Source organism: Malania oleifera, chromosome 4 (genome assembly GCF_029873635.1).
Source record: "Malania oleifera isolate guangnan ecotype guangnan chromosome 4, ASM2987363v1, whole genome shotgun sequence".
NCBI classification, from domain to species: Eukaryota; Viridiplantae; Streptophyta; class Magnoliopsida; order Santalales; family Ximeniaceae; genus Malania; species Malania oleifera.
The window spans coordinates 114,830,774-114,850,063 of record NC_080420.1 but is presented as its reverse complement, the minus strand read 5'-3'; the positions used below and the strand labels follow the sequence as shown (position 1 = coordinate 114,850,063).

Here is a 19,290-nt window from a genome sequence, read left to right as displayed (position 1 = left end):
ACATTCATGAGCCAATGCAAAAAGAGGGAGGGAAAAAAAGAAAGGAAGAGATTCAATTGCAAAAAGGGAGAGAATTGCTGCTTAAGAGACGAGCATAATTGAATACAATAGGAACTAATAAACCTAAAATAATGATACAAAAAATAAAATGCCCCTACTTAAATATATAAGATATTATATATTATCTAACAATTTTCACTCAATGTGGTACACTCTTGAAAACATTTTTCTCCTTAACTTTCTATAAATATGTAATTATTACAATTATCGACACCTTTGAAAAGAATTTCCTAATAGTGTGATGAATGCCTAAGCTTTAAAAAAAAAAAGTTTTGTTTTTTTTTTTTTTTTTTTTCTATCTCCTTTGGTCACAAATGAATTCATGCATAATTCAATAAGAAACATAATTGATTGCCAATAAAAAAAAAAGGATTTGCAAGAGCCCTTTATTAAGTTTCCAAAAACAACTAATCACATGAGAAAGAATTTAGAAATCACATGGGATTTTTTGAACCCAATCCCCATTATCAATCACATAAGCATTTATCTTAAGAAATTATAAATACTGTGAGCACCTATACATGCATTTATTTAGACTAACTGCACATGCCTTGTGGCAGAAGTGAAAGAACAAATTGAAGAACATTAAGTGGGAGAGAATGAATCCAACGAGTAAAGAATCAGATTGAGGTGCTATTGGGAATCCCCTTGCCAGTGAGACCAACTTCACTGCTAGGAAACAGCAATGTATATGGCATATTGACTGGCCCAACTCTGTTCTTCCACCTTGAGTCATTGTTCATTTCTGTAATTCTATTCTCAATCTCCCCCAGCCTCTTCCCAAACCTCTCAAAGGCTTCCAATGGTGCTGCATCAGAAGTCCATTCAGGAGTAGCTCTTTGTCCCAGATAAACCTCGTCACTGGAATGCCTTGACAGAATCTCTATCAGGGAAATGCCAAGAAGGGTCTGCAGCTGAGCAGTAATGGTTTTCAAGAAAACCTTGTCTGGGTTTGACTTCAGCTCCTCATACTCAGGACTTCCTGGTTCCGGGACAAACCGGCGGCTCATGGTCGGACGGTTTGGGAGATATCCTGCATAAGGGTACTGTCCAAAGTTGACTGCTGCATGGAGAGCAGAAGCTACCCATATGATAATGGTGCATGTTTGTGTTAGGTCCTGGACGTTATCCAGTTTAGGCCACCAGGGCTCATCCTTTTTGTCACCATGACCTTCGTCTCGAAGTTCCTTCCACCATTGCTGAAGCTCGTGATCTGCCTGGATCATTTCATCTGTATGGTAGTAGTAGGAGCAATACTCTTCAACCCATGTTTTGATTGCAGACCAGATCTCAAGCCCATCAACAGCATATGGGTAGTCTTCTATTAGCAGGTGTAGGCCGTGGGGGCCATTTGTGTCTTGAACTGCCACTCCTCTGTATAAACAAATGTTAATAATGAGCTATTTTTTACTGGGATCACAAATTTATCTTGACTGATTGCAATCCACATTATTGTATGCTTTCTATGGTCTGTACATTGTTTGTTTTGTTTTTTGTTAATAAGCAAATAGAATGGAACTTTTTGGTTAAGCAAAAGATCAATTTTCAACAAGTTTAAAAGATTGATTTTCATATTTGATGGAATCACAACTATTTCTTGTAATTCCACACTTAGTTTCAATCCCTATAGTTGATTTTTGTCTTTGTTTTTTCTGTCTACGAAATTTCCTGGACATTCTGCACAATGTTTCTCACTTATTTTCTAAATGCCAAGTTCCAAATGATAATAAAATGTAATTTAGCGATCTACCTCTTGATGAGATCTGCAGGGAGTGCTTGCTCTGGGAACACCCATTCCTTATAAACAACAGCTGACAATTCCATTGAAAACTTTGAGGGGAACACTGTCATCTCAAGTATTCCACCGGCATTGATAAGCAATTGCCGAGCGATAGCATTTATATTCATTGTATCGCGGAAGTGGGGATGCAAAAGCTTATAAATTGGATGAAGCGCGCTCAGCTGCCTGCTCGTTGCTATCACAAATGGCTCAATCACTGCATGGGTATTCAACCTGTCAAAGAGATTCAAAAAATTTTAGAGAACATGTCAAGAACAATTGCTTGCTGCTCTGAAGCAGTTTTTTTTTTAAAACATATTGTACCAATGGCTGATAAGCTGATGATAGCCAGAGTCGTTTACAGCAACATAAGCCTTAGCCAGCTGCCAAAGGGAGCCTTCCACACCATGTTCTGCCGGTGTGAATACTTTGCTAATGGCACCATGTTGATCCCCTTCAGGATGTGGCAAGCTTAATTCAATAGCAAGAGGCTTTAGAGTTCCATCATCTTTCAGGAAGAGGAGAGTCCTCGTGGCATAAGTTTTCGTCGAAGTAGTGTTTACTCGCCTAAGGTATGGCATCAGTGCATCATGGTGATCTAATATGAATAGCTTGTTGGTCTTGATTGCCTACTCAGAAAAATACACACGCTTCTTATATTAAGGCTTATTGAGAGCAAGGATGTTTCAGGCTCTTCAATTGAAAATGAGAGTAAATTAAAAAAGATTACCTCCTCAACTGTCAGCTCCTTTAGGATCTTCTCAATGTGTTTTTTGGTTATTGAACTGTTCTGGTTTCCATATACTTTAGGATCCAGCTTGCTCGCTGGCGGGAACTCCTGCGGTTGAAAATTTTAGATGTTACTGTAAGTAAAAAAACCAGTATAAGCTTAATTCAATTGCAGCCAGAAGGTAATCCTGTGAATTAAAATAAATAATAGAACTGAGGATTAATGGACTCCTTATATTTTGTTTGGAAGAGTTTTCTGATGATCCAAAATCACTTTTAGAATCAAATTAACTTTAATTCTAGATTTTAAAAGTGCATCTGCACCATTTGACATTTTTTTTTTCCAAATGGGAAAAATGTTCATTTGGGATATGTAAAATGCTCATTTGGGATATGCTGACTTTCAAAGGCTAGAATATAGTAAGGGAGAGCAATTGAATGTTCATTGAGTTAATATTGATAATGTTAGATTACTTGGAGACGACGGATGTTAACAGGGTTTACGCCCGCTAGCATTTCTCTTGTGAATTCTTCATCTGTCCTCCATGCAGACCTATCCTCTGCATTAATAAGAAGGGTTAAATATCTAAATGTTCTTGAAGGGAAAGAACAAAAAATATATGAACTGTGACATTATTAAAAGCAGCATTGGTCTCTTCAGGCAAAACTTTTAGCTTTAAAAGCATATATGTGCATACTACCTTTGATTACTTGGGGCATTGGGAATTTGAGGAGTCCTTCGCCATCTGTTCGAACAAGTTCCTTGAGCATTTCAAATGGGATGTTTTCCTTAATTTTGTTTAGCAAAGGATCATCTGGTAGCTTGATACTTCCTTCATAGAGGTCTAGTACATCTTGGAATGCGTCAAACTCAGTTGGCGTGATGTCACATAGGGATTCTAGCTCTGGAAGAAGGAACTGACCAATGGATTTCAATCCATAAGTGAGAAAATCTGACATCTTCAAGTGACTGAACCGTTCATCCCTTGGAACATAAATGTTTAAGCCATCTAGCAGGGACAGCCTGCTTTCGCTCTTTGGGTCTGTTGAGATAATGAATTGAAGTGAAAGGCAATGTCAAGAGCAAGAGGCAATCGAACGTGTAGTAACAAGTGCTAATTCCTATGTGATGGTAATATGATCATTAACTCTTGAGGAATGAAACAAGATAATGATGGAAGTGTATATATACCTGTCTTGGTTGGTGCTCGACCGGTTCTTCCTCTACGAGGATAGGGGAACTCGGTAGACCCTCCAAGAACTGGCCGGGCGTAGTTTTGACCCTTGTCTGGGTCTCCCAAATCATTATAGTAAGCATAGTCATAAATTCGATCCCATTCCTCGAGCTCTCCCTTTTTATTTCCTCTCAGGCCCACTAGTTCTTCTTCCCTATACTTGCATAGTGGCACCGGGGTATCGCTTGGAAGATATGTCTGTAACAAAAGTTGAAAATTTTTTAGACATCTTTTAGTTCATTAGTAGTGAAGTCTTGAACAAATGCTCACTGAACATGGTTGTGTGAAGAAATCCTATTCTTTGATCAGTATAATACTAGGAAAACAAAAGATAGCAAAACTAGTACTAGGAAAAGTGTCCTGAACATTTAAATCCAACTTCAGTTTCGAGTATGAAACTTAGGTGGGTGTCATTTAAAATCTCTTTAGAATTTATGAGCTTGTGGAACCACCCTGCACATCAACTTGCACAAATTACCTTATTAGTGAAGAAAATGCGATCTTTTTGGTAACGCTTAGCCGGATAAACCCATGAATCACAAACAAAGTGAATCCGACCGTGACCAGGAACATCCTCGAGTGTGACAGTCTTGAGGTAGAATTCACTATGGTGGTTATTTCTTATGAGCAGTGCCCCCGGAACTCCTATCCCTTCATCCCAATCAAATGTAACCTTGAAAGCAAACTCCCCAGCAGCTAAACCAGTGAATGTTGTAATCCACTCTTCTAAGTATGCTGGCCTTCCAAGTTTCCCTCTCAGCTCATTTGCTGCAAAATCATATCCAAGCTCAAAATTGGCTTCTTGGTTTAGTGCATATTTATATTCAACAAATAATCCAAACATTAATTTTCCTTAGTTTTAATTCATGTTTGAATAAATTTTTACTCTTTATCATATATGAAATAGAGAAAAAATATATAATATAAATTTTTTTTCCCTTCGCAAAATTCGTTATCCAAATTGAGTTTTAAGTTATATATGGTTCCAAAAGTGGAATAGAATTTGTGGTAGTATGGAGATGCAATAGCTTACAAAAGAAAATACACTGCCGTCATAAACACGCATGACAATACAAAATTTTTTATTTATTCATAACATAGAATAGACAAGAAAGACTTTTCAAATTTTAGCTTTCAGGTTTCACATTTTACATGTTAGGAAAACCTAGACTTGACAAGATTGGTTGAACTTCAAGTTGAAACATTTTACAGGACACCTCTCTGATTCCAAGATTTTGAAAATCAATATCTTCATTGGATATGTTATGGGTTACAGATAGAGAACGATAAATTTTCAAATAGCTAGTCTCTTTCGATTAGGTTCTAATTTTCTCCTCGTATTGTACTAATAACTAGTTTGAATTTGATGCGGGCATCCAAATTAGTTCCCATCAAAAACAAGAAAATTCAGCCTTTGGAACATTTTTTTCCAAACATTTTCGAGAATTAGATAGTAAACTCAACTAAATAGTTACACTATTTAAGGAAATCCTATCATGAAAATTGAGGTTGGAACTATACATTTACCAATTGTAAGTGAGACCTTAGTACATAAAATGTAAGACTAACTCGTAAGTCATAACTTGATTTTTGGGCTAAGTTAACCTTATTCAATCTTAGCTAAGCCTTTTTTACATCATGATAGCTTGTTGAAATAACCATTTCCACTAAATGAACGCATGCATACAATTTGTGATTAAAATTTTATGACCATTTCTAAATCTATGCTATTAATTAAAGAAAGAAAAGTCAGTTCTTGATCTATATTTTTCTTAGAATACCTTTCATCATATCTTACGTATAAGTCATAAATTCAAATTCATGAGCATCCTAAAATTAAAATTTAAAAATTAATAGAATTGGTCATGTTGCTCACAAATTGACCAATTACTTTTCATCCATGCATAGGGTTTAGCATTATTTGTTTTAGGTAATCTATAGTAAGGAAATATAATTAGACTTGGTAAACAAAATACAAACTATATATGTATATATAATGGTTATTTGACTAGGAGGTTTGAAGAATTGACTTGTAGTTGAATGTCACATTGTCAATATTGTTTGCCTCTTTAAAAGTTTTTCCAAATGCCTGCAGACCATTAACTCTTCATGAATTCAAAATTGGTATGACTAAATTTACCCTAGCAAGCCGCCCCACGTGTTCTTACTCAATATCTCATATTTTCACTTTTAAAATTATTTTCTGAAATTAGTATTTTAAATTTTAAATCTGAATTTAACACAAAATAATATTCAATTTTTAAAAAAACTTTGAAGAATTTTGAATTAAAAATTGCAAATCTACATGCCTAAATGAGTACAACGTTAGATTTGTTCGAATGATGAAATATGTGAGGGAAAGGGAAATGATTATTAAAAAAGGAGAAAAAGGAAATCCATTTTTCATAGATTTTCTTTTTCTTAAATAATATTTAAAATTAAAATCTAGTCAAGTTTGATTGAGGAAAATAAAAATGGTACTGACATGAAATATCAAAAATATTGGATCAAGCATAATCTTTTTGCAAATCCACATTGTTACCTAGTTAGAGCACCTTAATGGTAACCTAGCCCACCAAACCTTACCCAATCTTCACATAATACTCCTCAAGATATACTTTATATTATATTATATTTCATATATATAGTTTTTGAAAAAAATGCACTAGCTAAAACGGGTCACGACCGAATTGAGGTAACCCATTATCCACTCATTAAAAATAGGTTTGGATCCAAGAATGAGTGACCCATTTATAAATAGGTTAACCTAAATCCAACTGAATTGATAAATGGGTTAATTGAGTTTGGGTAAGGTACCCACTAGACCACCCATTTAATTTTTAATAAAAAAAATATTAAATTCTCAATATATGTATCAATTATGATATTTGAAGCATGTATGATGTTATACCATGATATTTAGATGATTGATTTTTGCGCAAAATCCAATTCTAAGACCTCCTACAACCAAGAGTCTTACACTTTGTCCATATATGTATGTGTCCACATATATGCCTAAACATGCAAATCCATTAACTAGTCAACAAGATATTATTTTTATATTTTTAAAAAACAATTCTCCTTATAAAATATCCTAAAAAACAGAATAAACAATGCTATATATATATATATATATATATATATTGCATATATGAGATTTACATAATTGTAATACATAATACAATAAATTGAAGAACTTACATGGGTCAGCATGAACAGCAGAAATGAGTTGCAGAGACACTCGACGCCCAAGCAACTCATGAAGGCGATCAAGAACAGATGCATGCAAATCATTTAAATCCAACACGTTCTTCTTCATCAGCACTACCCTTCCTTCTACTTTTATCACACCATTAGTATTCTTCTCATTTTCTCCCTTTAACGACGTCGACCCATCCATCCCCTTAACCAACACCATCGATCTATCTCCTTAGCTTCCTAATATGAAGCAATATATATCAAAACAAAACTATATATATAGAAACTAAGTATAAATTGAGAAAAGGTTTTAATTTATACTGCTGATCTAGAAATTGGAGATTGGATTGGAAGATGAGGATATTGATGAATCAATGAATGGTATTTATAGGCCAGGAGTTTGGCAAGCTGGCTACGTAGCTGCGTGTTAATGCTAAGAAGCTTCATGACCTGCTCTTCTTCACGTCCTCTACGTAAACTCTCTCTCTCTCTCTCTCTCTCTCTCTCTCATAATAAATTTTCTGGATCGGATAAAGGCCACAGGATTGAGTCGTTTGAAAAAGACCGCGTGGTACAACAACTGTTTTGCATTTTCTTTTTCGGTTTTGTTGTTATAAAATGTTGATAAATAAAATAGTTTAGTTTGGAAAATAATTTTTAGTCTTTAGTTTTAATTTGTGTCATGATTATATAAAAAAAAAATATTTAATTTTTTTGGTTTTACAACATTTATATAAGAAAATGAAAAAAAAATTAATAAAACTTTTTGGTGCATTCAATTTGTGGAAATATTTTATTTCTAATTTTTTCATATAATTATAAAAAAAATGTCACTTATTTTTATAAACATTTAATATGAAAATTTTAGAAAAAATATTTTAATTATTTTGTAAATTTTTATTTCTTGACCTATATATTTTGGAACTTTGAATTCGGATTTTAGACTTGGATAAAATACAACACAAAATTGTACTGAAATCCTTTCATATCTAAACATACACAAATCGAAACCCTAAAATGAATTCACGCTCTCAACTACTGTCATATGTAATTTTTTGTAGAAAAATTACAAAATAGTCGGTGTGTTTTACAATTATTTTGAAATTTTAAAATAAAAACTATTTTGTACAAATAAAAAATTATTTATTTTCTATTTTTAAATATAAATTTAAAAACCTAAAAACAGCCACATTTGTCTAATTTTTAAAAATTAAAAATTAAAAATTAAAAACTATTTTCTATGACCACATAAAAATTAAAAATTAAAAATTAAAAACTATTTTCTATGACCACAGGCACACCTACACATGCATGCACCCAGAAATGAAGATGGACACGTTTCTCTTGAATTCTTCTATTCAATGTGGGGAAAAAATATACAATTGTTTTGTTGTGGCCCAAAATATTAATTAAAAAACACTATATATTTTGGAATCCCAAGATTAACAATGATGTGATTGATATTTTATGGGCAGCCATGCTAATTAATTAAAAACTTGTTCGTAATCTACTCGTGGTCAATCGGTAAAGATGGTATTTAACAAAACACAAGTTGCACTCGTTGGAATTGAAATTTCAAGTACTTGTGTATAATTTGACTTGGTTCATACTTATCTTGCCGATGGGGTTTTTGCTGCCGACACGACATGACATTCAAGCCAAGTGGGACAAAGATACGCTATTTTTGTACAAAAAAAAACTGAATTGTAGAAAAAAAATCATTGACTATTTACAGGAGTCAACGGTTTCAACTTCAGGAAGAAACTATCGACGGTTTGGCATAGACCATCGACTGTTACATCGACGATTTAGTCTCGATAAGAAACTGTTGAGACTTTGTTCGACGCTATTTTTGAATTTTGAATTGAAAAGATCAATACATAGGTTGGAGATTTTGAGGCAAATCCGCCGAGAATTGATAAAGGGGTAACTAGGAAACTTTTTAATCCCTCTCTATGTGTAGGGTTATAGCATAAATACAATGTTGTAACCCTGATTTTGACAGATAGTGAATTTCAGACGCCGCTTGCTCTCGTGAATGTAAGTATTTTGCCGAATCACGTTAATTCTCGTGTCATTATTTATTTGTTTTCTTTTTATTTTTGTGATTGTGTTTTTCGTATTGTTCATCGTTAGTTGATGCGTTGTACGATCCGTTTTTTTCTATTGTGCATTAATTTGCACAACAAATTGGTATCAGAACTATTGGTTACAATGGCTGGGGGATTTCTTCTACAAAGTTCAATGGATCGAGAAATTTCGAACTATACCAAAGAAGAGTTAAGAATTTGTTAGTACATCAAGGTATGGTAAAGACATTATACAGAAGGCAGCCGAAAGGCATGGACGACATGAGTTGGAACGAATTGGGAAAAAAAGGCTATGACAACTATTAGGCTTTGTCTAATTGATGACGTGATGTATCACGTCATGGATGAGGAATCGCTAGTAGCAATATTTTCGTTGAAATTGGAAAGTCAGTATATGTAGTAACCCAAACTTGCAAACAATTTTATACAGCGGAAGACTACAAATTCATTATATCAAAGTACTAAATAACTTCATTATAATCTCATTGTAACCACGGTATTCTTCTGCCAAAAGTGAGGGTTTACTAATAAATAAATGGAGGTGCAGCCCTCTTTTAGTTTAAAAAAAAAAAAAAATTAATACATCCTTAGAAATTTTAAGAAAAACCAAAATTAAAATAACAAATTAAATATTTAATCTAAATCACTCTTTCTAATCTCACTCACGCTTCCGCAATGCTACTCTGATTTACGACTATGCTCCTCAAGATATCTGAAATGTATAATAAAAATTGGAGTGAAACACCTCACAGTAAATAAGGACTAGATTATTATCAATGTGTGGTTAAAATGAGTTTTAATGTAAAAATAATTTAATAATAATTTTAACTGTGATAGAAATTTCATTTATAAACCTTAGGTCACATATCTATAAATAAAAATACGTACTTTTCTTTCAAAACAACACTTAGACCTACTAAATGGTCATAGTCACATAAATACACAAATATGTATAAAAGAACTTCTTTTGGCCTATGCACGTCATGTTTAACTCTCATGACCGAGTTGTGAGGTCCGTAGACTGGACTTAACTTGGTTGGCCAACCAAAGCAAAATCAAAATATTATGTCTGTAAGATCGATTTGTCTACCACATCCTGGTCTGGAAACAGGTGGATACAACCCTACTCAGGCCAAATCGACTATCCACTACTAACAGTTTCACAAGAGTATGGCTACACTAATATCCCTCTGTAACTACGGTATAGAGCATTCACCACATCCGGCCCATCAGGGTTCTTAAAACATATAATTGCAATTTATGCAATTAAAACAATATCATAATCTCATCAATATTCCCAATATAAAATTGTACAAAAATATCATTTGTATTCCCAATCTCATCAATATTTGCAATAAATCACATATTAAACATACATTGCAAAATTCACAATAAAATACATAATAAATATAACTCTGTAAAAAAAATTCCAACACGCTTAATTATGCAATAAAATAAATTAAACTCATGTCACAAGATTTACATATTATTTATAATTCAAAAAATTACTGGAGAAAATATATAATAATCTACTCGGGTATACTTTAATAAAAAATGCGGGTATGATCACCTCCACATATTTAATTTAACTCAAATATATTTAAATAATAAAGGACAGGATCAAAACCACGTACTTGAATTTTACTCACATATAAATTTAAATAAAACTAATATCACCGAATTCATATACTTAAATCTAATTGGATATAATTAAAATAAAAATTTGATCAAATCCCCGCAGTTTAATTTAATTCCAATATATTCCAAAAAAAAAAACACAATATGATCAAATTCTCGCAGTGTAATTTAGCCCAGGCATATGGATACAATTAAAAATAATAATCAATTTAAATCATACATATTTTAAAATAAAAACTGACATAATCTAGCTCACTTACAATAGTTCTGGAGTGGTGCCTACGGCGTACAAAAGACGAAATTTCCCTAATTAAAACTTTGAAGAGCAGAGCTGGGACCCAACAATGATGTCTATTCTTCAATCTTGCAGAGAAATGGAAGAGAAATTGAGAGAGAGAGAGAGAGAGAGAGAGAGAGAGAGAGAGAGAGAGAGAGAGAGAGAGAGATTGCAGGGTTCCAGAATGAAGGAGAAGATTGATTTCAATCCTCATCCTATAGAAAATCCTTTGCCTCTCATCCCAAGAAACTTCTATGGAATGAGATTCAGGCTGGGGAGAGTGGGAATTCACAAATTTAAACGAAACAGATCATCAAATTATTCCTGAAATACAAAAAACAGTCGCCACAAAAATTATTCAAGACAATGAAGGAAACGTTAAAATCAACTTTCAACCCTTACTCACAAGAAGCCAGAGTCTAGGTCAAACTTCTAGACAACCAATTGATTTAGGAAGAAAGAGTATTTCAAGCCTCTACACTTTTGTTGAACCAAGTCAAGCAAACCTTAAGCTAAAAGGTGTTGACTTTGGACCTGAAATACCTCAAGGATATTACCAAGAAATACCCGAATCAAATTCTCCAACAGAATCACAAATTTTAACAGAAGAACAAAGAGAAAATCTCTATGAAGAAAGAAAAAATGTTATGGTTATTAATAAAGAATTCAAACCAAATATGGAACTAATTGAGAAAGATTATTATCATGAACTTAATACAAAAAATAGAAAATTATTTCTCAAAAAATATAGCCAAGCAGAAAGAGAAGAAATTAGAGAAGAATGGTTGAAAAGAATGAATCAGTTAAAAGAAGATATCCCTTTCTTCAAATTTGTCAAAGAAAGGCAAACAATAAATGTTATTCAGAACCCTGTTAAAAACTGGAAAACCACCGATAACTACTTTATCAAAGCTGTGTATCCTCCAGAAAACTCAATTAAATTTAATTATAAAGGAAACGAAATCTTAGCCTCACCTTATAAAGAATCCAAAGGTAAAGGAGAAATTGATCAATTAATCAGTCAAAACAATTACACAAATCAAATGCTAAGATCAATAGCTTCTCAATCAACAAGAATTGAAGAGCAACTTGAAAATCTTAGTGAAATAAAAACTTGTAGTACTTACGAAAAAGGTGAATCAAGTAAATCAAAAGAAAAAATAGAAGAACCCATTGAATTCAATATAATTGATCATAATCTTAAAAATTTTAACTTTGACAAACAAAATGAGTTACTTATCAAAAGAATTGATGAATTAGTTAGTCAAACCTCAAACCTAAAGATTAATACAATAACTAAAGAAGAAGTCATAAATGCAATGGAGTCAAACTTTACGGAAGAAGCTTTTAACATAAATAAAATCAAAGACTGGAGAAGTCAAAGTCAAAGAACTTATTATAAAAAACCTACACCACCAAGTCTTTTATCAGAAGAATCAAATGATTTACTTCCACAAAGAAATTTTCAAGGAAATGAAATTCATGAATGGAGAATTGATGGTCTTACTGAACATCAACTTCATTCCTTTTTACATCAAATGGCTATGGCAGCAACTGCCTACAAACTACATTCACACAAAGCTACCGAGGAACAAATAGTTTCTCTTCTTACTCACGGTTTTACTGGAACTCTTAAAGAATGGTGGGATCATTATCTCACTCCTTTTGAAAAAAGACAAATTTACGAATCAAAAAAGGTTAAGGAAGAAAATGGAATTGCTACATAAGAAAGTGATGTCGTTGCAACACTTATTTGGTCAATCTTTAGGCAATTCATAGGTGAACAAAGTAGTCAACATGAGAAGAATAGTGTTATTCTTCTTAACCTCACTTGTCCAAAATTATCAAATTTTCAATGGTACAAAGATACATTTATTGCCAAAGTTATGAGCAGACCAGATGGAAGGTCTGGCTTTTGGAAAGAAAAATTTATTAGTGGACTACCAAAACTCTTAAGTCTTTTAAATAGTGGTTTGATCAAAATTCTAAGATTTGGGATAAAGTCTGAAACGTAATTAAGGCATCCCAAAAATCTTTGTAATTGATTTCTATTGGTAATCTCATTTGGGAATTTGTCTGCAAATTCTAGGGATCTAGGGAATTTGATGACCAAGAAATCTAATATTGGTTTGAAATAATTTAATCTTAGGTTTAGAAACGACTAAACCATTTTTCTTAACAATGTTATAAAATATGTTAAGATGCTTAAAATGCTGACTAATTGATTTTGAGTATACAAGGACATCGTCAATGTATACAATGGTAAAGTTTGTGTAGTTATTAAAAATTTCATTCATAATGTTTTGGAATTCTGAAGGGGCATTCTTGAGACCAAAAGGCATTACATTCCATTCGTAGTGTCCGAATGGTACTGTAAATGCTGTTTTATATTTATCTTCTTCAGCAATTTGTATTTGCCAAAATCCTGACTTCATATTGAATTTTGAATATATTGAAGCAGTATTAAGTCTATTGAGTAAATCTCTTTTGTTAGGTATTGGATACCAGATACGCCCAGATTACTCTTAAAATAAGGAAAGTTTAAACGATTGGCAAGCAAAAGGACATAAGCATCATAAATAGTATGACAAAATTGAAAGCAGTTCTTCTCAGATTTAAGGGATGACTAATAGTCCGCAGGGGGGGCTGGCTATTACGTCTGTTTAACTGAACAAGTCAGGTCTAACAGACAACCCTTGAGCAATCTTGAGAATATATAAATAAACAGTTTTTCTGATGCACCAGATCAAACAACATTGCAAGTGCAGAGCATACTTAAGAAATGAATTGAAGTAAATAAATTAATAAAACAAAAGCTTTCTTTTATTAATATTGTTAAGAAGGACTTACAGAAGTTGAGAGGGATGGGAGAAGAGAGAAGTTGAGTGGAGCTCGAAGACTCGGGCTTTCTTTAAGAGAAATTAAACCCTCAACTTGGTGCGAGGAAACAACTGAGGCTAAGCCTCCTATAAATAGACAGATAAGGCTCAGACTTAAAACAATTTGGAATCCGGGAAAATAAGTGCGGGTGCTCATTGGGCCCCATCATCCACTTAAATGACACGCAGAATCCTTACAAAAGATGAGTCAACGCAACAAGACAAAATACTTTAAATAAAGGTGACAACACATGGACGGCTGCATTTGTGTGGGGATCCCACCACCTTTAAATAAAATATCGACTTAAAAGAAAATAATTACAACCCTGGCCCAAAGGTGGACAGGTGTAAAACACTCAAAACCTCACTCATAATTTATAATATAGAATGACAGAAAGATCTGCCGCAGATGCCAAAGAGGTCATTGTCTTGATAAAATGACAGGGTGATCTGTCAGTGGTCTTGATAATTACTTGGAGCAGGCTTCGTCTAGATCATTCATAAACTTGTACCAAGATTCTATGTCGGATCTTAGCAAAGTGAAGTTTGGAGTGGGTGGCGAGTCGGGTTCGGATCCGGACTCGTCAGAGGCAAGTTGAGCAATCATTTTGAGCAGCTTTGATTTTGTAGAAGACTTTGACTTTCTTGAGGAAAGAGAAACTGTAGACATGGCATCATCTTCTTCTTCAATAATAATCTTCTTTTTCTGATTTTGAATAACTGGTTCTGGACAAGAGGATTTTGAGAGTCATGCACGCACTTTTCCTTCTAGCATGATAAATTTATCCCACCAACGGATTTTAAAAATTCTTCGTAAAGTTTTTGAGTGTCCAAAAGAATTATCTTCTGGAGAAACAAGGACATAGTCCCAGCAGAAGATCCAGGTGATCATGAAAAATGAGCAAAAGAAAAGAAGACTGGCCATTTCTTTAAGACGACCTTTTGAATAATCAAGAGGGAGCTTAAAATTCTTTCTGAATAAATCAAAATCATTTTGGATTTCTTTTGGAAAAATTCCTACTTCAGCTCCAAAAAAGGCAACCAGGTTAAAAACCATTTTGGAAAGGTTTTAACAATCTTTTGATCAAAATGAACAAACCAAGAGTGAGTAAAATTTCTTACGTAGAAAACATAATATCAGGCTCTCTGGTAGTCTTGATAATCATAGGTTTGAGGAAGATAAACTCCTTTAAAATCTTTTGATGTTCGAGGATGTTGTCCCCAAACGCCTGGAGAAATAACTTTGATAATCTTTATTTTTGAAAACTTAATCTTTTGAGGTTCCTACAGATCATAAGTATGATCTATGATAACAGAATTAGTTTCAATAAGAATTAATTCGTAAAATGTTCGATCTTTGATAATGTCAGGAGTGTCAAAGTGACATCCTCTAAAAAAGCATTTTTTAATAATCTCGAATGGTTGAGAGGCCTCCCATTCAAGTTCAACTGGAAATAAATCTTCATAAACATGTTTAGTAAAATAACCCTTCGAGGGACCTTTTGTTGTGGAAGATCGGGAAGTAGATTTCCCTTCAATAATATCTTTGAAGCTAGGGGTCTGAGGTTTTGAAGATTTCTCCGGTGGGGAGAATCTATTTGATAAAGCAATGTCTGGGTTTTTTGAAGAAGAGGCTTTGGAATAAAAGTCACTGGCAACTTGCCTTCTTGCCATAATTTCCCTTTAAAAATTCTCTTGTTAAAAAATCTGGAATTGAATTTAAAGTTCCTTTTATAAATTCAATTTTGAAGTCAAAAACTGAAAGAATTGCTTGCCATCTTGTAAAGATTTGTTTTGAAACAAGGTTTTTGACGTCTTTTTCAATAATATTTTTTGCACTAGCGCAATCAATTTGAAGTAAAAACTCTTTATTGATTAAATCATCTTGAAACTTTTGGATACATAAAACTATTGAAAGCATTTCTTTTTTGATGGTGGAGTAATTGATTTGAGGGCCTGACCAGGCTCCTGAGTGAAATCTAACCAGGGTTTCTTTTGAATTAATTCTTTGTTTAAGTATACCTCCAAATCCTTCATTAGAGGTGTCCGTTTCAACAATCATAAAGGCTTCAAGGTCGGGAAGACTAAGGCATGGTAAATTTTTGACAAGAGTTTTGACTTTAATAATAATTTGAGTACATTCTTCATTCCAATTTGGAGGATTTTTCTTAAGTCTTTTAAATAGTGGTTTGATTAAAATTCTAAGATTTGGGATAAAGTCTGAAACGTAATTAAGGCATCCCAAAAATCTTTGTAATTGATTTCTATTGGTAATCTCATTTGGGAATTTGTCTGCAAATTCTAGGGATCTTTGGATTGGGGTAATTTTATTTTGATAAATTTGATGACCAAGAAATCTAATATTGGTTTGAAATAATTTAATCTTAGGTTTAGAAACGACTAAACTATTTTTCTTAACAATGTTATAAAATATGTTAAGATGCTTAAAATGCTGACTAATTGATTTTGAGTATACAAGGACATCGTCAATGTATACAATGGTAAAGTTTGTGTAGTTATTAAAAATTTCATTCATAATGTTTTGGAATTCTGAAGGGGCATTTTTGAGACCAAAGGGCATTACATTCCATTCGTAGTGTCCGAATGGTACTGTAAATGCTGTTTTGTATTTATCTTCTTCAGTAATTTGTATTTGCCAAAATCCTGACTTCATATCGAATTTTGAATATATTGAAGCAGTATTAAGTCTATTGAGTAAATCTCTTTTGTTAGGTATTGGATACCTAATCCATTGTAAGGCTTTATTTAAAGGTTTGTAATTAATAACAAGTCTTGGAGCACCTCTTTCTATTTCAGCTTGATTCTGAACATAGAAGGCTGCACAACTCCAAGGGGATTTACTTTTTCTAATAAGTTTTTTGTTAAGTAAATCTTGTATTTCTTTTTTGCAGTATTCAAGTAATTCTTTATTCATTTGGATTGGTCTAGCCTTTGTAGGTATTTTTTCATCATTAAACTATTTTGTGTAGGGTAATTTGACAGAATGATTTTTCCTATCCCAAAAGGCATTTGGTAATTCTGAACAAACATCTTTTTCAAGTTTTTCTTGAAATAAATTAATTTGTCTTTTGATTTCTGGGGTTTGAATTTATTCTTCAATTTTTTTATGATAAATTTCTCTTGATAAAGATTTGATGTGTTTTTGTCTATTTTGAATAAGATTTATTTTGCTGGTTCCTAGGTCTTTAAGTGTATTGATTTCTTTCTCATGCATTTTATCAATAAATTCAAACATAATTTCTTGATTACAAATAGATGTGAAAATTCCTTTTTCATTAACTGTAAAAGGATATATCATCGTAAAGAAAGGGGTTCCAAGAATAATTTCTTTGTTGCATATTTTTGACAAGTACAAAAGTAGTTTTGAGGCAAATGTTATCTTTACAAATGTGAGCATTAGAAATTTTGTATTGAATTTTGAGTGTAGAATTTGTTGCACTAAATAATTGAACTTTTGTTTTTTCATAATAACAAGTAGGAATAAGTCCTTTTTGAATACAGTTAAGGTCTGCTCCTGTATCAAGTAGGGCACAGCCTTTAAGAATAAAATCTTTTTTAATAACGATCTTAACTTCAGAATACCATTTATGAATATTAACTTTTGATAAATAATTTAGAAATCCTTGATTAATTTGAAAATCATCTTCATCATTTGAAATGATTTTCTCTTTTCCTTTATTATTAATTTTTTCAACTTTTGAGTTTAAAAGAAACATCTCCTTTTTGAATTCTTCACTTTGTTCTTTTAACTTTCTTATTTCTTCTTTAGTTTGATTAACTTCTCTTTGTAAGTCTTGTATAGTTAAATTTTCTTTTGGTAATTCTTTAGTTTTGAATCTGTCAAATATTTCTTCGAGATTATAACCTTCATTAATTTTTGGAAGTTTATCCTTTTCTAAGTGCAGGACTTAACAAACCAGTTTGTGTTATTCTTCGTGATGCCAGGCATCATGAATTTAATGACTCTCTTTTAGGAATGTTAGAATCCAATATCGCTGAAGGACCAATTTATTTTGAATGTTATCCAAATATTAGGGCAAATCTTAATGATGAATCATTATACAAACTATTAACATTAGACATTCAAACTAAAGGTTATATGGATTCAAGAAGTTCAAACCTTGAACTTATTTATCAAATATATTATAAAGCAACAACTTCAACAATATTACCAAATTCTATTCAAACGAGTGAAAAAGGAGAAACTCTTATGTTACAAGCCAATTATAATAGAAAATCCTTTGCCTCTCATCCCAATAAACTTCTCTTGTTAAAGGGAACAATCCTACTTGGACCATTCCAATGTGAAGTCTATCATATTTTGACTTAAGTGACTCTAAATCTTCCAGACTAAAAAGTCTCTTTTGTTGTCTTACTTCACAAGTTGTTAATGAAATAGATTTGTTAATTATTTTAATAAAATATTCTTCATCCTTTTCAATAGATCCCTTATGTTTGATAATTTGACTTTCATGTTTTGTCATCTTCCAAATTTTATTTGAATCTTGACTTGGTAAGCTTTTACCATTCCAAGAGATTGCAGGGTTCCAGAATGAAGGAGAAGATTGATTTCAATCCTCATCCTATATATATATATATTATATTAATATATTATTATATTATATTATATTATTTAATTAATTAATTATTTTTAAATTTTAATTTAATTAATTAATTAATTTTTTTTTTTACACTTAGATGTATATTATTTTTGGGTTCGTTACATTCTCTCCTCCTTATAAAAATTTCGTCTTCAAAATTTTGCTAAATATAACCCTAAATAAAATCTATTGTTAATGCATAAAACTAGAATAGTTTTAGAAATATTCTAACTTACCCATTCCTATCCTTATCCTAATTCCTACCTATACTCTTGGTAAAAAAATTTTCTAAAGTCTACAGAATCTATATCTTGGTGCTCTAATACCAACTATAATGACCCAAACCTACAAACAATTTTATACAGCAGAAGACTACAAATTCATTATACCAGAATATCAAATAACCTCATTATAACAACAATATCTCCAATATCAAATTTAATACATTCCTAGAAATTCTAAGATAAACCAAAAATAACAAATTAAATATTTAATTTAAACTACTCTTTTTAATCACACCCACGCTTCCACTACGCTACTTTGATTTACGGCTATGCTCCTTAAGATATCTGAAATGTATAATAAAAATTTGGGTGAAACACCTCTCAATAAGTAAGGATTAAATTATTATTAGTGTGTGGCTAAAATGAGCTTTAGTGTAAAAATAATTTAATAATAATTTTAACTATAATAGAAATTTCATTTACAAACTTTAAGTCACATATCTATAAATAAAAATACGTACTTTTCTTCCAAAACAACACTTAGGCCTATTAAATGGT

The 19,290-nt window shown here is 32.2% G+C and overlaps 1 protein-coding gene across 2 annotated transcripts; it reads right to left on the bottom strand.

Moving 5' to 3' along the window:
* Window positions 1-422: 422 nt before the first annotated feature.
* LOC131152686 (probable linoleate 9S-lipoxygenase 5) lies at window positions 423-7,491 on the bottom strand. Of its 2 annotated transcripts, XM_058104490.1 has the most exons (10): window positions 7,324-7,360; window positions 7,006-7,242; window positions 4,283-4,572; window positions 3,762-4,002; window positions 3,271-3,612; window positions 3,044-3,129; window positions 2,571-2,678; window positions 2,165-2,469; window positions 1,811-2,074; window positions 423-1,434 (listed from the first exon to the last, which is right to left on the bottom strand). In XM_058104490.1, exons 2-10 carry the CDS (start codon window positions 7,220-7,222, stop codon window positions 681-683), a joined length of 2,607 nt encoding a protein of 868 aa, XP_057960473.1. In that variant the 5' UTR covers window positions 7,223-7,242; window positions 7,324-7,360; the 3' UTR covers window positions 423-680. The 2 variants fall into 2 exon arrangements, with proteins under 2 accessions (XP_057960473.1, XP_057960472.1); XM_058104489.1 differs by having other exon boundaries at window positions 7,006-7,491.
* Window positions 7,492-19,290: the final 11,799 nt, after the last annotated feature.

What these genes read in the sequence shown, in the direction of transcription:
- LOC131152686 (XM_058104489.1), bottom strand. Translation starts at nt 7,222, where the DNA reads ATGGTGTTGGTTAAGGGGATGGATGGGTCGACGTCGTTAAAGGGAGAA. An exon ending in GCATTTTCTTCACTAATAAG is followed by an intron (nt 4,003 to 4,282) that starts GTAATTTGTGCA and finishes CTTTTGTTACAG; the next exon opens with ACATATCTTCCAAGCGATAC. An exon ending in AGGAGCTGACAGTTGAGGAG is followed by an intron (nt 2,470 to 2,570) that starts GTAATCTTTTTT and finishes TTTTCTGAGTAG; the next exon opens with GCAATCAAGACCAACAAGCT.